The sequence below is a fragment of the Tauraco erythrolophus genome, chromosome 22 (assembly GCF_009769465.1).
Source record: "Tauraco erythrolophus isolate bTauEry1 chromosome 22, bTauEry1.pri, whole genome shotgun sequence".
Lineage (NCBI taxonomy): Eukaryota > Metazoa > Chordata > Aves > Musophagiformes > Musophagidae > Tauraco > Tauraco erythrolophus.
The window spans coordinates 5286477-5310982 of record NC_141486.1 but is presented as its reverse complement, the minus strand read 5'-3'; the positions used below and the strand labels follow the sequence as shown (position 1 = coordinate 5310982).

At 39.3% G+C, this 24506-nt stretch overlaps 1 protein-coding gene across 1 annotated transcript in view; it reads left to right on the top strand.

The window, feature by feature from the left end:
• Positions 1–24506, top strand: part of CDK5RAP2 (CDK5 regulatory subunit associated protein 2) — an 85412-nt gene that overhangs the window by 18721 nt on the left and 42185 nt on the right. The window contains exons 12-18 of the mRNA XM_086624920.1: positions 224–442; positions 5955–6125; positions 6876–7049; positions 12909–13006; positions 18123–18253; positions 19858–19973; positions 21451–21579. Coding sequence (XP_086481046.1) covers positions 224–442; positions 5955–6125; positions 6876–7049; positions 12909–13006; positions 18123–18253; positions 19858–19973; positions 21451–21579 — 1038 coding nt within the window. The remainder of the gene's footprint in view (positions 1–223; positions 443–5954; positions 6126–6875; positions 7050–12908; positions 13007–18122; positions 18254–19857; positions 19974–21450; positions 21580–24506) is intronic.

Here is a 24506-nt window from a genome sequence, read left to right as displayed (position 1 = left end):
TCCTGAGCTGGGTGTTAGAAAGCAGGGTTACGTTAGTTGGGAAAACTTTCAGTGTAACTTTTCCCTGTTGTGTGAGTTAACTGTCACTTCAGTGTATTTTTGCACCACAATTTTGAAGTACTGAAGAGAGGTGTGGGGGAGTGGGTTTGCACACAACAGGAGTAAAGACTTCCAGTCTCTACAAAATACCCTTGTAGAACTTGAATACTGCTTTGTGTTTCAGGGTGCTGAGGATTATCAAGCTCTCTTGATGGAAAAAGAGACCCTCTTAGCAGAGCTGCGTTCAGAAAACCTTACAAAGGATGCTGAGAATCGTAAACTACAAAGGAGGATTAAAAGGACCGATCAAGAGCTAAATGATTTGAATTTAGAAAGAGAGAAAATGGAGAAGGAGCTGGATGAAGCACAGCTACAGAAGAGCAGAAGTGACAAAACCATTAATGTTATTATCGCTTTTTCTTTATTTCATAGTTTAAAAATAATTTACCATTTCGAGCGTGTCCTTTTCTAACAAATTTAGTTTTTAATTTGAATACTTTCTGGAAAGGTAAATGCATTTGCCTAAAGCCAGTGTTCAAAAGAGTGTGGCCAAGAACATAGAGGAAAATCCTGGCCTATAGTTTGCACTGAAAAATATTTTAAAGTAAATATAATTTTGATAGTCTTAGGTCCCAAAAAAATCATTATTAGCCTTTATTAGGTGGTAAGTGGTTACTATTGGTTTCAGTTTTTCTGATGGGAGAGACTGAATATGTATGACCATGTACCTTTTATATTGCTGCTGTATGTGTCTTGTTACATGTCTATACATTATCTTAAATTACACTACTTAAATTAAACTTTCTTATAGGTTCTGATGCAGAACAGGAGTAAGTAGCCAGTTGTTGCAACCTTAAGGCAAACTTCAGCTTGCTTTTTCCTGTCATAGCAGGATCACTGTAAAGACTGTATATCTAATAATTTCTGCTTGTAAGATTCCCAAAGCACAGGATTAGTTGATCACAGTAACATAAAAGGGATGTGCTGTATTTGTTCGTTAGTTTTACTTGCTTCATATTCTGTTTAGGGTTTTTCACCCTGATGTGGGCATTTAGAGAAGCACTTCTGCTTCCAACACACACAGCTCGTGCAACAGAGTGAATGATCGAGTTTCTTCTTTTCTTCCTTTGACAAAAAAACGCACCTTCTGCTGAGCGTTTGACATAAAACATACTTCTCACCTCTATGTTGTCACATGGATTTTTCTGAAGTCTTCTCACCCAGAGTCCTGCCTGCCTGTGAAGCCTGGTCCGCTTCAGTCAGGGATTAGTCTCCTGCTATATTAAATTATGTGAAAGATTAAATGAGCTTGTATTTATTCAGTGGATGTTTTGGTTCAATTATTAAATAGGGACCGTAATAAAGCAGGTGTATGTGGAAATTCCTGTTCCTGCAATATCGCTTAAAACCAGTAGAGGGATCTCTTTACCTACAAACAAATACGTTCTCCCCCTCTCCTGCCCCCTATTTAACTTGCATTTTTGGTTGATTGTCAGCTGTGGTTAGGCTGCCATCACAAAGTCTCTATCTTTGGTGTGCTTTGAAATTTCTGCAGGGTGTTGAGGTTAAGGAGAGAAAGAACAGATCGCTCCTGTCAGTAAAACAGCCGCAGAGAACACATTTTATTGATTTAAAGTATTTTATATTTAACTGTCTTCTCTATTCAGAACTTTTTTCATCTTTCAGGGGAGCTAGAATATAACTCTGTATAGGAAAGACAGGAAAAAATAGAACTGAGTAGGGAGTTGCCAGGGAATTCAAAGTTACATGTATTACAGAAGCCTGTTTGACTCCATTATGCCCAAGTTTTTCATGTAAATGACTAGCTCCTTGGGGAAAAGCATTCCTGCCAAAAGATGAGCAGTCTTATAAAAATTATATCCCTAACCTATTTCCTGCTCCTTGCAGAACAGCTGCTTCAATTTCAGAGTTGCTGGTACATTTGGAATATAGCAGCATTGCCTGTGAAATGTTGCCCATTAAGTAGTAGATATGGGGGAGTAAAAAAATATGCTGTTATATTTTGCTCTTTGACAAATAGAAAACCACTTCAGTGATCCGATGCAAACTTTTTATGAGACAGCCTTAAAAATTCTGGTCTATTTATGCTCCTAGAGACCTATTTATCAGTGTTTCTATTTTGTTAGGACAAAACGAGCAAGAATGTGCCTAAACGGTAGAAAAAGCCCTCGACATCTGTAATGAACTGCTCTTAGCTCTTCACTTACTCACAGGGAAATTTCCAGTGACTTTTCGTATACTGTAATTGGGTTAATTTCAATTTTTGCACATATCCATTAAAAAAAACCCCCAAACCTTAGACATCCAGAAGCAGTCCTTCTGCCCTGTTATAAACCCAGCTTGTCGAGGCAATTTGGGCTTCACTGTCCTGGAATCGAAGAAGGTTAAATTAAGACTGCTACATGTGAGCTGATCATCCAAATCACAGACTGTGCCCAGTATTAGGAGTCTTCTGGAGCAATGGGCATAGCTGTTCTTGAACAGTGTCCCAGCCTCAGGGTGGGCATGTGCCCTGGCTTTTACTAGATCAACTTTAAAGCAAAAGCTCTTTCAGGTCTGTATTTCCCAGAAGCTGCTGTTTAGCAGTAGTTCAGCATGACTTAAAGCTCTTTGGAAAAAAAGAAACTTTGGACATACATTCTTACATACAATGATGAAGAATAAACACCAACTCATTCTTAATATTGCTTGTGTCCACCATGTTACTGTGTCTGTAGCAGATTTGGTGCTTCTGGATCGAGGAGTTTCTTCAAATTTACATGATTAAACACTCTTAGGTATCCATTCTCTCTCCAGGCTTAAATGTAGACAATTAAAGTGTATTTACTAGGTATTCATATTTGATCAGTTGGTTGGGGAAATGCAGAATAACTCATTAGGCAGAATTTATTTAGTCTTCCTACCTGTAGTTTAGCCTGAGAGGGGTTTTGGAGTTTCATGACTTAATTATTCACCAACCTGTTTTCCATCTGACAAGGAGGGGGAGGCATCTGCTCCGATCTTCTACATTATAGCATTTCACATTCATTTTTCTTAGTTCAACTATCATTAATCATAGAAAAGTCTCTTGGGAAAAAGGTTGGCAGAGGGAATAGCAAAGTTTATGCTCTGAGAACTGCAGGTACTATATTATCCTTGCAACTCAATGTTTAGAAACCAATAGATTTTTCTCCCAGACAATTTGAGTGGTCAATGAGTTCAAGCAACCTGCTATAGTGATGGATAGTTTTGTGTGTTGCAGAATTCCAGCTCATGCAAAGAAGATAATTTTCAGTCTCAACTCTTGTTTGTTTTGGGAAGGACTTAGGGAACTCTGGGGGCGGAAATAGTGGAGGCAAACTATCTGCAAATGGCAAGTCTCTCGCAGGCTTTTTTACTTTTTCTACAATTGTACGCCTTGTCAGTCCGCCTCTTTCCATAAACCCTAGCCATAATATTTGTGCTGCTTTAAAGGCAGGAGCATAGTTTTTGTACCTGACGAGTGGTGTACACCAAGATGATTATGATAATAGAGGGTATAATACTGTTATTGCAGCATCATCTTTTCTTACTTATATGGTTTTCATAAAGAGAAGTCACAGACTATTGGTCACCTGAAGTTTTAAGACAGTTCCAGAGTGTTCCTTTGAAGTTTAGTAACCTAATGGGTAGTGTGTTCACTTAAAGCCTCTCGGTGATGTGATAGTATAAAAGCAACGTGAAAATAGAAAGCCAAGGAGTGAACTTTGCAATGCAGTGAAAATCATAACATTGCAGTTGATCCTTTGCTTCCAATTCACGTGTTGTATATGAACAGGCTTAATGTGACCCACTTGAAGAGCTCCATAACTTGAAGCCAAAAGACTTTGCGCTATTGGACCATTACACTACTTTGAAAAGAGCTGTGCTACACTGCAGTTTATAGTTGTAGTTAGGAAGAAATAGAAACATATTTGAGAGTTTGTGTATATATGTAAAACTTGGACCTGATTCTGCAGTTCTTCAGTTTTCTTAGACAAGCAAGTAGTTCTTTTAGTCCTGAAAAATTAACTTTATTAGTTTGCAGAATGGAAGGTCTAAGCTTAATCATTCTTTGCAACTGACTACCATTTCAGGTTTTTTGGGAGCTATTAGGGATTTCTTAGCTGAATCCTGGTAATGAAACTAAAATTAAGCAAGTAAACCAAAAGGCATTGTAAATGACAATTTGTATTTAATGTGCAAAATAAACAGAAGGAAAACACTGAAGCAGTAAAATGATGTTAAGAGTTTGATGTGAACCTGCATGAAGCAAGGTAATTAAGTCAACAAAAGGACATAAAACAGTTTGTAAAGAGATTGCAATTAAAGTGTCACTAGTACTATTTCTTTGTACTTAGAATAAGAAACAACTATTGAATTTTAAATCCCAGTGGAGGTAAATGTAAAGTTTATAGGTGACTACCATATGTGCAAACTATTTAAAGGACTTGTGATACTTCACAAATGGGCCCTTTTTGGGAATAAATGGAAAACATTTATTTTAAGATCTAGGCTGTGTTACCTGGTTGTTTGGGTCTAAAGAGAAGTTTGGATAGTATAAAGCCGCCTGTAAGTTTTAATTGTTTAATTTCAGACAACAGCTCCTTTGTTACAAATTTCTACCTCTCTTTTTCCACACAATCCGTTCAGTAAATGCTCTAGAAGCTTATAAAATGAGGCTGGTGTGTACACAAGCTATGCCTCCTTCAGTTGACAGTGTTGAAACTTCCAACAAATCAGCAAAAAAGTTTGAAGTGACACAAGCAGTGGTGATGGGGGAGAAATTGGAAAGGACAGAGAAGCCACATTATGGATTTTTCTGCTGCCTTGTGCTCTTGTGTGTTTTGCACTCTGTAACTGGGAGCTATTAATTACCTGCTAATAGTATTTCCATTGGTTTAGCAATTGTCCCAGTTCCTAGTGAAATGTAAGGAATAGGAATGGTTTGATGTTATTGCTTGGAACCCAAAGCTTTATCAGGTGGGCAGACTTTGAAGCTCCAGAGATAGCTGTATTTTCAGACGGTGGATTTTCAAGTGAAGTGGAACAGGATCTGCAGTAATACAGAGGCAAAAGCTATAATTGTGGTGTGTGTGAAGTGTGTGACCTGCAAACTAGGAGATACTGGTTTTTACTTTGCAGTAGTCCATGCTGTTCCCAAAAGATCTGAGAGTCCTTTGGACTTGCTACTGCATAACGCTATCGAAAGAGATTGTTTCTGTGTTTTAGAAGCAAAATGGACAAGAAGTGTATGTTTCTCTGATGGAGAACTAAGATGTGGAGATGATGCAACTAATCTTGAAGCTGCAGGAAGTAATTAACAGAGCCTGAATCAAGATCAAGTTCTGATCACGGCTTCTGATCACAAGGCTGACCTGATTGGTCATTTGAAGTTTGTGCTCTTGTCCAAAGAAAATGTTTTAACGTTTCTGACCTTTTGTTTGATACAAAAGTAACTAGTAATACAATGTTAGTGCAAGAATTTTCTGGTGTGATGAGAAAAAGAGCAAATGACAAACTGAATCACCCGTAACCAATTTTCTCCTATTTGTAGCAAGGGAGTAAATTGACTCAGAAGTGAATGTTCATTCTCACAGCGGCAATGTCTACGTGCGTGATTTTCCCAACAGCCTCCGAGTCCAGTCATTCTGTATGAAAAGCATTTAAGCAATAACAACCTGAATTTGTAGAAGACAATACCTCATCTAAAAGTTTTCTTTCTCTAATTGTGTTCATTGATGCCAAGAGAAAGATACTGGCTTAAATACATTCTCCAGACTATTCATTGATACGAGTAATTTAAAACAATGTAAAGTTAAGCTAATAATGTGGGTGGTTAGTCTTAAACTTTTTTGAAATTGATTTGCTAAATATCCAGTTTCATTTTTTTGTAGGACCTTAGAAATCAACTAGAGAAATTACATGGTGAAATGACTGAGAAAGAAAAAGCAGTTGAACATCATTACAATATTCTTTTGAGTGAAAGCAATCAGAAGTTGCAGAGCCAAGAACTAGTTATCAAGCAGCTAACAGACAATGTCAATCAAAAGGATCTACTGCTTCAGGTAGGTAGACTTCAGTTGAGATGAAAAATAGGAATTATTACAAAATCACATTTGTATTTAGAATTACTCTTGGTTTTGATGATAATCCTTCACTTTTGATAATACTGTATGTGCAGAAGAGGCATGTAATTATAGAGTGTGTGGCATTCAACAAGATTTCTTGTTAGGGTTTTATGAAGCGTGTGGACAGAGGAGGAAGAAAGTTTTGCTAATACTTATGTAGAATTTTCACTGTTGTGGTAGGATACTTTAAATCTCTGAAGTGCCTGTGATTTTCAGTTTATTGTGCAGAAACTAGAAGTTGAGGAACAGGTATAGATACCGAAATATTTTATCTTTTTTTTTTTTTTTTCTGGAGGCCATTCAAAATGAGGTATGTGAAAAGGGAGCTGCCTGAATCTTACCCGACCCCTGCTCGTTTTTTTTATAGCTGGAGATATAACCCTGAAAAGTACTGATGGTATTGAACCAGCAATGCAAAGAGTAATAGTTGAGATTGCTCTATACCTGGAGGCCAAGGTGCATGCCTTGACTTACTATTAAATTCTGAAAAGATTGGATAGCTAGGGAAAGCTTCTGTTTGATCTTTTTTTGCTTCTATTATGTTAAATTGAGCTCTTGTTTTGCGAGGTATGTAAAGCGTATTTAGTGGATCATCCTTGGATATTCTGAATTTTGTTTGTTTGTCTATTTTGCAATATAAAACTAGAGTAAATTTTATAAAACTGTCACATTGTTTTCTTTTGTTAGAAGCTTGATGGAACAGTTAAAGAAAAAGATGCAGAATTGCAGGAGCTCCTGAATAAGTACAAGAACCTTCTAAGAGCCAATGAAGAACTTGAACTGAAAAACGAGGGCTTAGCAAAGGAAGAATGTGCTGCACAGTCTCAACAGTCAATCATCAAGATCGTCAGAGAGTTAGAGGTGAGTTTTTCACAACTCTGATCATTTGCAGATAAATATCTTGACTTCAACTTGAAGAGGATTTTGACTTTGACTTCAAAGGTGTGGACTCATACTCATTGTAATTCACCCATGTAGAAAGGGACTGTTTTTCCTTCATATTAATATAATACAGGAAAATATACAAAATATACAAAAATATACAAATATATCCAAAAGCATCAGGCAAAGTACAGAGAATTAGACTAGTACATACTAATGGTGGAGAAAGCTATTTCATTTCTTTAATAATTTATCAGTCATTAATGAGATTTTCTCAAGGAAGTTTAAAATAAAGTGAGCCAACGGCAAAGGAAACATGAGTGTTGTGGCTTTTGTCACATTCTGAATACTCTAGTGGTGAGGTGCTTCATGGGTTATGGGCACTATTATTTAACGTGGTAGATGCAAGCACACGTGGACTCATGGCTTTTATGACAAGCTCGGAGTAAAGGAGCTGCGTCGTTGTTTGCCAGGGTACCAGTGCAGAGTACATCAAGGTAGATGTGAATATACATGCAGAGAAAATAAAGTCTGTGAAAGGCTGAGTTGAAATTCTACCTCTGTAAAACAAACTGCAGTGCATGCGTGTAACTTCTGGCACAAAGGGACCCAAGAGTGGTGGAAAATCATACAGAATTAATGAAAATCACCTTTCCTCTGTACACCCCACTTCCAGTACAGGGGTATAACCAGGAGAGAGAACAGTGGCAAGCGAAGCCATGCATGGTAATGACCCAGGACCCACCTTCTAATCACAATCTATTCTCTGTTGCTGGTTCACTTAGTGATTGTGAACAATACCTAATCACAACCATTGTCCTCTCAGCTCAACTTCTGTATAAGACATCTCCTGTAAGAACCCACTTTGGCATATTAATCATAAGTTTTTGGACACAGATTATCCAGAGCTCTGCTCTCATTGGCTGCCTTGGACTCTTTGATGACTTTACAGTGCTGCACCAACTCTCAACAAACGCACAGCTGGATCCTCCCCACCAGAGAGAACAGAAACCAAGCTCTTCTAGCCTCACTGATCTTTAAAGTTGAAGAAACTGAATTGAGAGATGCATAACTTTCTCTCTTTCATCATGCCTTTTTACTTTATTTTAATGTAACGATAAATTTTAAAGCAACCAACATCCAAAGCTCTGCTGGGTGCCTTGGCCAGGCCAGGGAAGATAAATGACAGTTTCTAATTAGACTTTGGATACTTGAGCCACTGTCATGGGCTAGAGAGAGGGTGTGCGAGGGCACTGATAATTAGGTTAGTCATGCAACTGCTGACTCTGGTATCTGTGAAGTTCAGAATGAAATGTATTTTACAGCCAAGGACTTTAGAATTGCAGTGGACTCCATATAGCTTTGGAAACTTTATATTTAGTTTTGTGCTTAATGCTCTTCTCTCACAACCAGTACTCCTGCACTTACAAAGCTCTTTTTGTTGGAGCATTGTTTGGTAAATATAGTTTGAACACAGATTTTTACACCGTTGTGGTTTATTACTGAGAAAAAGCAAAATTGAGAAAAGTGGCTCTTGTTCAGTCCTTGAGCTCCTGGGTTCTGTTGTGTTGCACGTGTAATCTTGCACACAGTGTACACTGCAGTAAGGGGTGACAATGATAGGAGTGTTAATTCTAAATTGATTTCTGTGTAAGAAAAATTATTGGATTTGCTGTAATGTAGCCTTTCTGCGATGTCTGTTTTTGGGAGCGGGAGCTTCTATCCCACTTGAGAGTGGGGTAGGAAATGTAGTTAGCTGATACACTGCATGTTTCTGCAGACACAAAGCACTTTCTAATTCCTGTATGATCAGCGCATTATTTGACTTTGGTTATAATTAATCCTGTATTTAGGGAGTTAATACTGTGCAGTCCAGGAATTGAGGAATAATGTGTACATACAGTTGTGATGTCTGATTTGCTGCAGCTAGAGAAATTATAGTCGATACATGAAAGTTATTGATGTAGCTACAGCATTGCAGTTGATGGGTGTCATGAGAATTGGAATTGGTGCAATAGAATCATAGAATGGTTAGGGCTGGAAGGGACCTTCAAAAGTCATCTAGCCCAACCCAATAGTCGCAGTACTGCAGACATGTCTTAGCTGTTGAAATTGATGCAGTGTTCACATTGTTGTTGAGTCGTCGTGATTATGGAAAGTGATGTGGTTGACTTTTATTTTAATACAGGTGTCCTGTCTATTAGATAGCGATTGGTGCATTGTAGCTGTTGCTTTCAGTCTCTTGAAATTGATGTTGTGAACACATAAATGGGGATAGTTCAATTCCTGATTTAATGAGATTAGCTTATAGCTGAAACCAGCAATGTTTTTTGTCAATATCCATGTCTTTACACACTTCAGACATGATACTTCTTACCTGTGACACTCAGCATGGCCAGGTGATGGGAATGGATGTGGTTGGTGTATCTCACCATTTCCAGATGAGCAGAAATTTCATCTTAAAGGAGGTAGCCTGATGAAGTGATATTTGGAGTATATAGTCCAGTAGTCTTGTCTTGCATATCACCGAGAAGGGCCATAAGTTCATCAGAGCCATCAGCTTTGTGACATTTTCTGTGGTCGAGATGATATCTTCTAAAAGTCACCAACAAAGTCTTTTGCTACAGTAATTTTCATCTTTAGATATATCACTCAGTGGCCCATAACAATCTTAATCTTATTAGTGATTGCTTCATTTGTGGTAGACTGTACATAAAGTTTACTGCAATGTTAGAAGAAATTACCAAATTCTGGTACTGGTGGGTGGATGCATGGATGGATCAGTGATGAGGTGCAGGTTATGGCCTTCTCTCAATCATTCATCCTCTGACCTTCAGAGATTTTGAAATGATCCCGATGGTTGTTGTAAGCAAGCGAGTATTCAGTGAGGCAACTGGATATTCTTGTGACTTTGCCAATAGGTTATTTATTATGTTGGGGGTATAAACCTTTTACTTTCATCGCTTACGATTTGAGAAGCCTTTAATGAAAATAAGTTATGTTTTCCACCACTGCTGCTTAGCAATAGTATTTCAGACTTAAATATAGACTTTAATGTATTAGATTGCCTCCTTTCATGGGAATATAAATCTTTCACTGCAATATGGTCCTGCATGTCTTGCAGCTATCTCCTCTAACACATTTTCCCTCACACCATGTGTCAAGAGGTTTAATGTTTCATTAACTCCCACAGCATTATGGTCTATTTAAGTTACAGAGCTGCCTTATGTTTTGTGTACCGTTGGGGAGTTGATTGGAATAATTCACTCCTACGCTTTATTTAGAAATGACAGTAATAAGGTACAAAAAAAAAAAAAGTCATGTTAATGCTGTATCTTCTCATCCTTATTATTCATGAAAGATTCTGAAAAATCAAGATGACTGCTTCATGATTTTGCTAACCTCTACCTAGCTAGTTGAATTTAATAATTTGTGTGCAGTCTGTGACATTTGGAATTAAGAAACCACTCATGTCTCCTGTTACGCGGGAAGAAAAAAAAGACTGAGAGGATTTCATGAGCTTACTGAGATTTTTGTGCAAATGTAGAACTAAATTAACATGTGGATTCTAAAAGAAACATAGGAAACTGGAGCATGGTTCTGGGTATAACACTGCCTTGTTAATACAGCAGTCATAGACCCTGAACGATTGGTGACAACTGTTACCTAATTTGTGTAGCATAAACTCTTCAGAGTGACGTTAGTTTGCCAGTGCTTCAGAAGGAGCTTTTAATTAGGATATAGTTCTGTAGTGTCTTCAGGAATAACTGTGAGGCTTGTATCAGACATATGGAAGAGTTCACTAGAACTTTTAACAGACTGTTAACCGACTAAATTAAGTCAAAAGATTTATTTCTTCCTGTTGCTTTCTACAGTGTTGATCAGTGTCATTGTGATCAAACTTTTTCCAAGTTAAATTGCAATCTGTGTGTTTTATGTTTAGTGACTGTTCTTGGAAGGCTGAGATTCCAATACATTGATGAGACTTCTTAATTCAGGCTGCAGGATGTACTTTTTTACATGGTTTTTGGGTGAGATTTTTTTATTAATGGACTCTGGATCACCCACCTCCATCTGTTTGCGTTTGTGTTTGTTTCTCAGTACTCAGTAAGGAGAAGCCATTGCTGTGTGCTCCTCCTCTGCTCATCTAGATAATAGATTTGATATGAAGCTCAGTATTTTGCACTTACTTCATATATAGAATAGTATTTAATGTGTAAATTGCGCTGGAATCTGGAAACATTGCTAGAATACAGCTATGATTAGGAATGATGGTAGATGGACATCATGCACGTCTACAAAGGCAGGGTCACTGCTTCAGAGAGTCTGTAGTGTTAGGTGGTGGTAGAAGCTGCTCTTTCTTCCCTAAGATCTGACATGCAGATTACCTTAACGAGAGTAATTTTATCAAAACTTGATTACACTTGCAAAATACTATTTAACATATTTGCTAGCATACTGTGAAGTATGAGTGTAAATAATTAAAAGTAAACAACAGTTGTCCTTGCTTTTGTACTGTTTACTTTGCAGAATACTGAATTTTTCAAATTAGCAGTCTTTGCATCGTTAGTGTGAATTAACGAGATTCAACTGTAGCTGATTTTTTTCTTGCAATTCCTTCCTTAGGAATTGCAATTGGAGTAATAGCAGCTGCTTAAAACTCCTGAGTGCAGACTTCTTCCTTGTTAATGATCTGTTCGCTAATGATTTAGTACCTCTTGAGAGTTTAGTTTCCAATCTCGAGGTTGTAATATGGAGAAAATAGAATTACCTTTCGCTCTTGCTCTCCAGAGTTGTCTTGTCATACTGGAGCCATAAACATTCCCTCTTAGCTGTGGCACGTTTTTTGTTCTTCCTTTCAATTTTCAGTTGAAAAAGAAAACTGAGAGAAGCAACAAGGCCTACTGTTCTTTTCAAACAGAGGCAGAATATATGTGTCTGACATTAATACATGTAAATTTGCTATAGATATCCCAGTTACTTTATCTTCTGAGAAAACTTACTACTTATGTAGTAAGTGCAAGCAAATACTCCTTTAAATAGCTGCATTTTTTGCCTCCTGCTGAAAAAGTGGCTGTGTGGTTGTTTTGGAATGAAAAAAGTCGTGGGAAATTAGTGGATCCTTACTGTGAATGTAGCATAAGAGTCTGGATTTAGTATAATAATAATAATATACTTTCTGCGAGCAAGACTGCAGGTAAACAATTTTCTTTTCTTTGCACAAGTAAAGCAGCAGCTTGTGGAGACCGAGCTGAGTGTGCAGAAAGCTGATTCGAGTGTGTGTCTGACATGTTCATCCTTTATTTGTTGGCTTGATACAGTCCTTTTTGTTCAAAAGTGGAACAGAAATTGCAGAATCCCTGCCCCTCAGAAAGCCTGTTTTGCCCAGAATATGGAGAGAACTGTTAGGATGATTTTGGAGTGTGGGCTTCTCTATGTCCCTTTCCCTTCTCTCCCTTCCCCTCCTCTGAAATAGGTACCTGCCAGGTTGTCCCTGGGTCGTTAAATTGTAAACTTTGGAGGTAATGATGCTGGGGGTGGGGAGAAAAGCTTTTTAGGCTCTGATAAAAATGGTAAAAATTATGATATTTTTAGATATGTGACTTACTTACGCTAGGAAAATAGTGAAACACTATTTGTCTCCTTTAATAATACCTGGGTTTTAAGTATCAGGAATAGTTTCCAGATTCATTTTAGGCTTTGGAGGCGGGCAGTCCAGTTCAGCAGATGTGGATTTCTGCTTCTTTCATTTTTTCTTCAGAACATGGGTACCCATAGTTGTAAACATTGAAACTTAAAAATTACATTGTAAGCTTATGCGTTCTTGTTTTGATTTAGGAAAATAAAGAAGCTGAATACGAAAAGCTGATCCTTGCTTTAAGAAAAGAACAAAATATTTATTCTACATTAGTGAAGACGTTCAAAGAATCGGATAGGTAAGTACTGTTTCTATTTTGGTGGATAACCTAAGCTACAAGGGCACAAGTCAGAAGTTGTGAAAAAGGTGCAGGCTAACTGGAGTGGTGATAATTTTGTACTGGCCAATTGTTCATAAGGCATAAACTAGCTGTAGTAGTCTTCTTGAAAGATAAATATTATTGTAAATGAGATTATATTATCTAAATTACTTAAATGTTTCTGAAAATATTTCTGTTTGGCTTGGAATCTCAGGTGAGGCAGGTTTCCATTTAGGTACCAAAGTGAGCAGCTAGATTTTCAGGAGGTACATGTGAAATATAGGGGAAAAATCAATCGCAGTGAACTTTTGGGTGCTGGATGATTTGCCATGGGTTACTCCTAAAATACAGGTAATGCTTTTCTTAAAAGTGGCACTGTGAGAATTTTCATGAGAATATAAGCCAGTAAGATTTTGGAGAATGTTAAACAAAACAGAATAACTGAAGTTTGCATAATATGCTTTCAATGAAATGCGTTCTGAAGTATGGCCGGATCAAGTGGTTTTTAACCTTTTAGAATCAAAGAACACAACATTTTAGAAGGAAATCTGTGGCCAACTTTATATTCTATTATTGCTTGGCAGTTGAGGAAGAGATGTTAGATAAAATAAAGAAAATCTTTAGCCTTCAGGTAAAATAAATTTAAATGTCTTATAAAAAAGTTACTTTTACTGTTACAATTACAAATATCTTAAATATTGGCAGCATTTGAGTGCTAGCTCCTGATTCTTCTTGCCTGAAGGCAATAGCTCATGCCTGCCAGCTGTGTGGGAATGTGTGTTTGTATTTTGCAGTTGGTTTATAGACCACTATGGTTTGGAAACCCTAAAGTGAGTAGCACTAAAGTAGATGAGCTCTAATATTTGAATTAAGTGCATTAATAGTAATGCCATCTTGTGCTTGGCCAGAATCAGAAGCTCTTTCAGATACTGGAATCTTTTTCATTAGAAATAGTGATAGAAGTCAGATTGTGGAGATTATTTTGTATCTCTGAGAAAATAGCAATGGCTTTTGTGGTTTTTCTGTTGAGCAATCACCAAATGAAGGAAGAAGCCACTTTGTTTTAATATTTCCTGTGGGAGGGTGAGACCTGCCATTGAAGCACGTCTGTGAGTAAGGTGATTGTCAACACTCTGTGTAGTAGTGACAACAAAGTAACACAGCTCTAATATTAGTTTTTCTTAGAATATCTTTCAAATGAGGAAAATTATAACCGTGGTTATAATCATTAGGGTGATAGGACTTTTCCAATTAACTTCCGTAGGATCAGGAGCAGGATCATTAGTTCTGTTTTTGTGATACGGAGTTAGAGGATGCACAGAGCAGTGTGTGTTATGCAGTGATTTGCAGAGGTGGCACAATGATTCAACAATAGAGCTGGAAGTTGGAGACAGGTCTTCTTATTTCTCCTCGTCGTAGTTTTATGAGCTGAAATCTGCTGTAAATCTCCTCAAGGAAGACTTGAACCCCCAAAGTTCTGGGGACCTGATAAACAAGCCCTGCAGATAAATTCAGCTTTGTCATTTGTGTAATTGCCATCAGCAGTGACATGGATTTTAGGCAAACATCTGTTTTCTTGCTGACATATCTTTTTTTTAGGCATTATTTATTTTAAGCAACCTGGATGGTTATTTTTCAAAATAAGCTACTGGATGTCAGGACCAAGACATTTCTTGTCTCTCCAAGCAGGGAATCAATGCTTTTTCTTATAAAACCTTTAACTCATGAAAAGGAGAAAATGTGCTTACTTAGCTTCTAGTAATGTGTTGATTTGTTTTTATTCTTAATTTTTTGCTGAGCATTTCAGAGCTCTCCCTTCAAAGGTGCTCTGGAGCAAGGGAGAATTGGTTAAAGCAATAGTTCTTGTGCAGGAAACACAACAGCACACTTATTAGAAGAGAGTGAGAGTCTTTTCATATATACTGTCTTTTAATTAATGCATTTCTGTAATATGCTGTTACTCTCATGCAAGTATGATAAGCTGTATGTTCCTGTATAATCTCCTCTAAGATGGATTTAATTTTTTTTTAAAAGATTCCTGAATTCTCTGGCATTTAGTGCAGTGAATTGGAAATTCTATAGCAGCTTGATTTATCTTAAAACACTGAGGTTCTGAGTGAAATAAATGTGAAAATACAATGAGTTCGGTTCCCCCATCCATGGGGCAGCAAGGAAACCATTCAGCAAGCTCTGTACCCTAGACTTCAAGAAGGCGGACTTCGGCCTCTTGAAGCACCTGATGGGCAAAGTGCCGTGGGAGGCGGCCCTGGAGGGACAAGGGGCCCAGGAAAGTTGGTCCACATTCAAGGAGCACCTTCTCCAAGCTCAGCAGAGGTGCATCCCGACGAAGAACAAGTCGGGCAAAAAGACCAGGAGGCCGGCGTGGATGAGCAAGGAGCTCCTGGACCAACTGAAAATGAAGAGGTTAGCCTATAGAGGGTGGAAGCGGAGACAGATAGCCTGGGAGGAATACAGAGAAGCTGTAAGAGTGACCAGGGATCAAGTGAGGAAGGCTAAAGCCCTAAAGGAATTGAATTTGGCAAGGGATATAAAAGCAACAAGAAATGCTTCTATAGGTATGTAGGGGACAAAAGGAAGTCCAAGGAGAACATAGGCCCCCTCCGGAAGGATACTGGTGCTCTGGTTACCCGGGACATAGAGAAGGCTGAGGTACTCAATGAATTTTTTTGCCTCAGTCTTCACTGGTAAAGCCTCTTGTCTTACCACCCAAGCTGTGGAAAGAACTAGCAGGGACTGTGAGGATGAACCACCGCCCACTGTACTTGAAGACCAGGTTCGAGAACATCTGAGGAACTTGAAGGTGCACAAGTCCATGGGACCTGATGAGATCCATCCGCGGGTCCTGAAGGAACTGGCGGATGAAGTTGCCAAGCCACTGGCTATTGTATTCGAGAAGTCGTGGCGGTCTGGCGAGGTCCCCGATGACTGGAAGAGAGGGAACATAACCCCATTTTTAAAAAGGGGAACAAGGAGGACCCGGGCAACTACAGACCGGTCAGCCTCACCTCTGTGCCTGGCAAGGTCATGGAGCAGATTCTCCTGGGAACCATGCTAAGGCACATGGAGAGCAAGGAGGTGGTGGGTGACAGCCAACATGGCTTCACCAAAGGCAGATCGTGCCTGACCAACTTGGTGGCCTTTTACGATGGGGTGACAACATCGGTGGACAAGGGTCGACCAACGGATGTCATCTACTTGGACTTGTGCAAAGCTTTTGACACTGTCCCGCACGACATTCTTCTCTCTAAACTAGAGAGTCATGGGTTTGATGGATGGACCACTCGGTGGATAAGGAATTGGCTCAATGGCCGCACTCAGAGAGTAGTGGTCAACGGCTCAATGTCCAAGTGGAGACCGGTCACGAGTGGCGTCCCTCAGGGGTCCGTGTTGGGCCCGGCCCTCTTCAACATCTTTGTCGGTGACGTGGACAGTGGCATGGAGTGCACCCTCAGCAAGTTCGCCGATGACACCAAGCTGTGTGGTGCCGTCGACACGCTGGAAGGGAGGGATGCCATCCAGAGGGACCTCGACAGGCTGGAGAGGTGGGCCCGTACCAACCTCATGAAGTTTAACCAGGCCAAATGCAAGGTCCTACATCTGGGTCGTGGCAATCCCAGGCATAAATACAGACTGGGTGGTGAATGGATCGACAGCAGCCCTGAGGAGAAGGACTTGGGAGTACTGGTGGACGAGAAGCTCAATATGAGCCGGCAATGTGCTCTTGCGGCCCAGAAGGCCAACCGCGTCCTGGGCTGCATCAAGAGGAGCGTGGCCAGCAGGTCGAGGGAGGTGATTCTCCCCCTCTACTCTGCCCTCGTGAGACCTCACTTGGAATACTGCGTCCAGTTCTGGAGTCCCCAACATAAGAAGGACATGGACCAGTTGGAGAGGGTCCAGAGGAGGGCCACGAAGATGATAAGAGGGCTGGAGCACCTTTCCTATGAGGACAGGCTGAAAGAGTTGGGGCTGTTCAGCCTGGAGAAGAGGAGGCTCCGGGGTGACCTTATAGCGGTCTTCCAGTACCTCAAGGGGGCCTACAGGAAAGATGGGGAGAGGCTGTTCAGGAGGGCCAGTTATGATAGGACAAGGGGTAACGGTTTTAAAATAGAGGGAGGTAGGTTCAGGTTGGATATTAGGAAAAAATTTTTTACCATGAGAGTGGTAGAACACTGGAACAGGTTGCCCAGAGAGGTGGTGGATGCTCCATCCCTGGAGACGTTCAAGGCCAGGTTGGACAAGGCCCTGAGCAACCTGATCTAGTTGGAGATATCCCTGTTCCTTGCAGGGGGGTTGGACTAGATGACCTTTGAAGGTCCCTTCCAGCCCTAACCATTCTATGATTCTATGATTCTATGATTCTATGACACCTTGGTATTTATTTGTTATTAAATCCAATTTATTTCATTTTAGTGCAATTTCAGTTTTTAGTGTGCTTAAGTCTTTTTATGGACTGATGGGAACTGTCTTGTCGATGTTGAGGGCACGGGGAAGTTCTAGCAAGGGAGAGCTCGAGGTGCTGACACTTAGGTCTTTTTACAGACTGTCAGATAAATAAAGAAATGAAACAGTTTTATCTGGGTCATATATTCAATGAAACACGATTTTTTTATTTTTTTCTTAAGTGGAGCATTAGATAATATAGTATAGTTCTGTAGCAAGGGAACAAAGTTTCCATGGTCACTGTATAATGGAGTACACAGAGCCATCAGTATTATGTGATGATGATATTTTTCTTGCATACTTTCCAGAAGTTAGTGATTTTGATTTTCCTTAAGAAGAATTACACAGAAGTTGGCTGGTAGAACATATCTCTCAGATTTAAGCTGACTTACAAGCAGCACAGCTCAAAACAGCAGGATAAGGATGCCGTATATGTAAAGGTTTAGGTTCATCTTTCCATGTAGGGATTTGTTTATTGTTATGCATCAAAATGATGTAACTGTGTAAAGAAAAACAGCGATGGCTGAGTGAAGTGGACTCTTTGCAGAAGCCCAGGTGTATAAAAGATGCTGAGGTGCACGTCAAAATGTTTTGAATTGCATCTTGAAGATTTTTTTTCTCCTTTTTTTTTCAGTATAAATAGCTTGCAAATGGAACTAAACAACATTTTCATGTTGCGAAAACAACTAGAAGAAGATGTTTTAGCTAATCGAAATCTGCAGAAGGTCTTAGAAGGTCAGATTAAGGACATTAAAAAACGACAAGGTCTGTATACATGTGCAGCCCATACCTTTTCTTGGTCTTCTTGCACAAGAGAAAACTGGTTTTATTACAGTCAGTTTGCTGGGATAGAGAAGAAACATTTGAGAGTAGAAAAAGGTGTGAAAAACTTTTTTTTGGCTTTCTATACTGAAAATTATTTGGGAGGTTTGTAAGAGATTGTCTTTGGGCAATCAAGGCTAATACAGAGGGACAGCTTTTCTCTTTCAATGCAAGTGTTAGTAATTCTGTGGCAATTCTACTACAGTGATCGTTCAAGCTGCCTACAGTTTTGTACCCATAGAATTTACTGTTTCTGCAGAAGTCATAGATTTGTGGCTTTGAATAAATCTGTGGCCATGGGATCACTTTCTTACCGTGGAATGTAATTATTTCACTATACTTTGATAAAGAACTTATGTCTCTGGAAATGGCTAGGCTCCTTTTGACAGAAGGAGTATTTCCAGAGACATAAAAAATAACCAGAGGTTTTGTTATTTTGTAACTGAGAAATAGAAGAGCTTTTAAATAGAACTTATTTTCCAGCTTTTTTATTGTACTTCGTTGGAGGTGGTTTTAGTATATACTTAGACACAGAAAAAAATAATGTATGTGGACATTGTCAATATAGTTTACTGCATATGTACAGATGTATCTGTTTTGTTCCGTAGGAGATATATAAATAACAATAAGGCCTGTTCACTTACCCCTTTAAACTTAGATTTTCAATTTTAGCATCACTCCCTTGACTGCTATGATAAGTGACAAAAGGTAAGCTTCTGCCCTTTCAGTGTTTCCACCCTCAAAAGCACAGAGATGATGAACACCTATGGTAGGCCAAAGGGTCTTGTGATACTTCTGGGTTCTCGAGAGCAGTTGTGTTGAGGGTGAGGCTGCTGGGAATGGAGGCTCTGAAAATTAGTAATCATTTGTGAAGCTTTGTGTCCTTGCAGCAGCCATGGGATCAGTGTCAGAGCTGGGAGGATGGGGATGTCTTTTTTTTGTCCTAATTTAGATATGCTTTCTCCCTATCTAATGAGATATATTTATAGAAATTAACTGTCATCTATATTGTAAATGAACAGGTGTTTATTGAAACGTAACAAATCATTCCTGCAGTTACAGGGGGAATGAATAAGTAGCTATTTTCAATTCAATTAATGCAATCTTTTGACCCAAAAGCAAAATAAATTCAGTGACTTTGTCTAACCCGGCTTTTCGCCTTGAGACCTTGAGTTCATGTTCATAAAAATATAGTTAAAACAGAATAACTATTCATGCCTTACTTATCCTTCCTAAAAATTATTTCTAATTGTAATGCTAAATATGCAAATTATAATTCAGAATTGCATTCAGAACTCATGCTGATAACCACAGAAATACAGCCACAAAAATACAGCATGTCTACATGTCAGAAGCACAAAGAAATATGAGGACAAAATTTGTTCAATTAAACAGAAAGCTTATTTTGGGGGATGAAACATTTTAACTGGCCTCCCACAGACTTACTAGTAGGTTCTTATTTGAAAAATCCTATCTTTGCATTTTATGCTGAGTTTTCGGGCAAACAGAGTTTCTGAAATAATTCCTGTCCTTGGTTATTTTGACAGATGAAACACTGTCTTTCTGTGGAGATCAAACATCTTATATGAGTATCTATTTAGGAGAGCAAGATCATTTAAGCCTGCAGATAGACCATCTGACTCTTGAAGAACTTAAGAAAAAGGTATTAATCTTCTTTATTATTTACTATTTCTAATGGCTTAATTCTACTTTATTTATGGTTTGTGCATCTCTCACAAAAAGGTTTATTTAGGTACAGTTGGGTAGTTCTGAAAGAATCTGAAGTTCTCATCTCTGTGGTTTGTGATCCACCTTTTATGAACTATTTAGTCTTTGTTATGCCACATAAGCTTGAGAATCAACTGAAAGATAGGTGGCTTGCTGCAAAGGTTTTATGATAGTTAGACACCTGGATTCAAGTTTCAGACTCAATCCCGTATTTTAGTCATCATGAAGTATACCGACTCCAAAGAAGAGTTTTTGCATTAAGTATCTTACAACGTGTATCTCTTGCCCCCTTATTAATCATGAAGACCGTAGTGGTGTCTATAATTTATACTTCTGTATAGCATGCTCCATCCCAGGGTTTGCTAATCTTTTGGTAAATATAGCATGTTATAAAATAACTCTGAGGTAGGCTAATATTGTCTCCGTTTTATGTAAGGAGAACTGAAATTCACAGAGATTAAGTGTGCAGATCCTTGTCATACAATCAGCATCGGAGTCCAGAACTTGTTCTTCTGACTCCTTATCCTGTGCAGTGACCTCTGATCCATGCACCAGTTTGCAATAAGGAATTATTTTGAATATGGTCGTTTGGGAGTGAGCATAAGTGAAGTTTTGTATTTCTTACAGCCAGCTGAATTGTAGGCCGCTATTCCAAATCTGGAGGTGGGTAATCTGAAGGAAAGAAGTTTGCCTTACACTGAACAGGTGTCAATAAAAAAAGCCCCAGATTGTGTCCCAGCCCCGTTCTGGGGTTATACCATTTTTATCTCTGAACATACTCCCTTCAGTAGATACTCATTAGCAAAAAAAAGTTTATAAACTATTTCTTGCCTGAAAGCTGATCTGTTATTTTCCAAATATATTAAATGGTCTAATGAAAAGATTTCACGTTCTTCTGTAAACATTGCCTTCTCGATATAATACATGAGTCTGTGACAGTAGTTTGTTCAAGAATCTTGAACATGATTGTCCATTCAGATTTTGTATCTGTGAAACCACTCAGAATGGTGACTTACAAAGGGTGTTTGAGATAGAAGAACAGGTTGTTTCTTAATGCTACTATTTCCCTGTAATGCTGGTTTCCCTTGCACTAAAATGTTTCTTCTCAAATCAGCCTGTTGGTGTGAGGTGCCCTCAGGTTTCTTCTTGATACTGAGTTGTGGAACTTGAATACCTCAAGTTAATAACATGGCTGGAAACTACAGTCTCACAAGTTAAGATTTCTTGAACACTAATTCACAAAAACGTAATCATGTTTTTCATATATAGTGAGATTGCCTTGTGAGCAGATGTAGGAGCCCAGGCTTTCCAACTCCGCAGTTTAGGTTTAGCTGGAGATTTATATATCATCATTTGTTTTCATACTAGTATGGATGTTACTGGTTTTGCTTGTTCTTCCTTTGGTTATTTAGGTTACTGACCTTCTCTTGATGGTTAAGGATCTGCAGTCAATTAATCAAGAACTTAAAAGAAAACAGCTTGGACTTTCTACAACAGATTCTCAAGGGAATGAAGCACTAAAAATATTAAACCACAGTGAGGTAGGTTTTCTGTACTGAAGTAGTGAATCTGACTCTCACATCTAATATACCTTGTGGAGTCATTTACATCAGTGCAGAATGAGTGTAAAACCCTCGGGGCTTAGGTTGCTAATTCCTTATAATAACTTTTTAAATTAATGATGTAAACAACTTTAAGATGTTAGCACAACAGAGAATCAGCTCAATGCAAGTGTTCAGCGATGTGTCAAGTTGATTTTAAGGAAACAACTTGCACATTGAACTATTAATTAGGTCTGTGATATATTTGTTTTGCCAATTGAAAGAGAAGGAAATAGTTAATTTTACAAATAAAGCAATATTTTATGTAACGTTTTAACTGTTACTGAATGTCTGTGTGTCCACTGTTCGAGAGTCATTCTCATGCTGTTTCTAATTCTGTAAGAGCTTAGATCGTATCTGCTCTGCATCTATGAAACAGCGAGAGTTCACCGTGGCCAAAAAAGAAAGAAGAGCACTTTGGGTCGCTTAAATCATAGAATCATAGAATCATAGAATGGTTAGGGCTGGAAGGGACCTTCAAAGGTCATCTAGTCCAACCCCCCTGCAAGGAACAGGGATATCTCCAACTAGATCAGGTTGCTCAGGCCCTCGTCCAACCTGGCCTTGAATGTCTCCGGGGGTGGAGCATCCACCACCTCTCTGGGCAACCTGTTCCAGTGTTCTACCACTCTCATGGTAAAAAATTTTTTCCTAATATCCAACCTGAATCTACCTCCCTCTATTTTAAAACCATTACCCCTTGTCCTATCACAACAGGCCCTCCTGAACAGCCTCTCCCCATCTTTCTTGTAGGCCCCCTTGAGGTACTGGAAGACCGCTATCAGGTCACCCCGGAGCCTCCCCTTCTCCAGGCTGAACAGCCCCAACTCTTTCAGCCTGTCCTCATAGGAAAGGTGCTCCAGCCCTCTTATCATCTTCATGGCCCTCCTCTGGACCCTCTTCAACTGGTCCATGTCCTTCTTGTGTTGGGGGCTCCAGAACTGGACGCAATACTCCAAGTGAGGTCTCACGAGGGCAGAGTAGAGGGGGAGAATCACCTCCCTCGACCTGCTGGCCACGCTCCTCTTGATGCAGCCCAAGATGCGGTTGGCCTTCTGGGCCGCAAGAGCACATTGCCGGCTCATATTGAGCTTCTCGTCCACCAGTACTCCCAAGTCCTTCTCCTCAGGGCTGCTCTCGATCCAAATGCATGATTATTTCTTCATATAGAATGTAGTACATGAAGAAGGGACCAGCATTGTGGTAGATTGCCAAGAGGTGCAAGGAAGTAATTGTTGGTGGGTGTTTCATTCTTTTGCCCAAAGCTACGACTTTGACACAGTTTTTAACTGTGGGGAAGAAGTAGTCTTGGCAAAAGACTTCCTCTGAGAAGAATTTTGGGTGCTGGGTCCCCATGTGTCTTATTATGTGTGAATGTTGAAGGATGTTCAGGATGCTCTGGTGAGCCAGCAGGTTCTAGTGAACCTTCTGACTTGTTATAAAGTATTACTTGAAACGTGTATTACTTGAAATGTGGCTGGTAGTACTTTTCTTTATGCTGTGTTGTGGTTTTTGCTTTCAGTTACATTATTCTTGTGCACCACATGATGGCTAGGAAGGTCAAAATATAAAAGGAATAATGTTGGTGCTAGTACGTGTCTTGTATTTCTGAATTAAACTCAAAATCACAAAAAATTAGAAATAATTTGAATCAGCTGTGTGTAGGGATTGCCTAATTCTATAACTGGGACTGTAGTATTGGTGATTTTTCTGCAGGACAGTTTATTCTGCAGATCTCTGGAAAAAGGGCCGTGTCTTTTACCCTGTGTGCTGCAGATGCCCTGGGAGCAATCATCAAAAGTCATGAATTATTCTTACTTTTTCAGTTTTAAGACATACTCATGTTACCTTTAATTGAAATATGTGTTAAATTATAGATCAACCTTTAGGGGTGCCATGGCTTTTATTAACATAATGAATTTACACGTTACTGTAGCAGCTTTGCACGAAAAGCTGTGGGCAATCCGTTTCAGAGTGCATGTGCTTTCTATAGATTAATATTTTTAGCCATTTGCCTCGTAGTCCTGCAGAGGGTGCTGCACCCCCGCTGATGCCATAGTTAATGCCAAAGGAATTTGTGTCCAGGCTAAGATTATCGTGGCACGATACTGCGAGCTCCTGCATTTGCCTCGGCGTGACAAGTACCTATAGGGCCACGTCCTTAGGAAGCTGCTGCGTGAAATTAGATGTGGAATGACAAAGTGTGAAGCTTGTAAAACAGAAATAAACCTCAAAATTCTGGTAAAGGAAACAGGAAAGTAAAATGTGATATTTTAACCTGTGCCAGAGTGATAATAGTACTGTGCAGCTCAAAAGTGAAAGAAGCTGTAATTAAAAGGTACCGTTTTATCAGTCTTGACAACAAATGGCAACCTCAATTTGGGATTATGGATTGTGACACCTGTGTGTTTTGCATATTAATAACTATTGTCAAAAAAAACCTGAGCTCTTTTTTTATGTGTATTTTGGGCTAGAATTTGTTGGCAGGTAGTGCTGAGATGACACTAACATATGCGCTGTAAGAAGAATTTGGACATACACAGGAAGATGTATCCTTCTCAGGTTCTTAAAATGAACCCATCTTTCTTTTCCTTCACAAAGCTGGAGCACAAATCAGATGAATCTGCATGTTGGTGCCTCTGCAGGGCACCTCCCAAAGGTCCGACAGCCCCTGGTACTCTGATTTCTTGTCTTTGTGTTCGGAAGGGAGGGAGAAGGAGGAGAGAAAAGGTTGTTTTTGTACTGTCCTCTGAACATCTGCTTTCTGTGAGAGAAGCAGCCTCAGTGATTTCAGCCTTCAGGGCTCCAGGGATCTTTGCAAACCAAGCATATCAGTGGTTCGTTTAGGAAAAACATTCTCAAGGTTT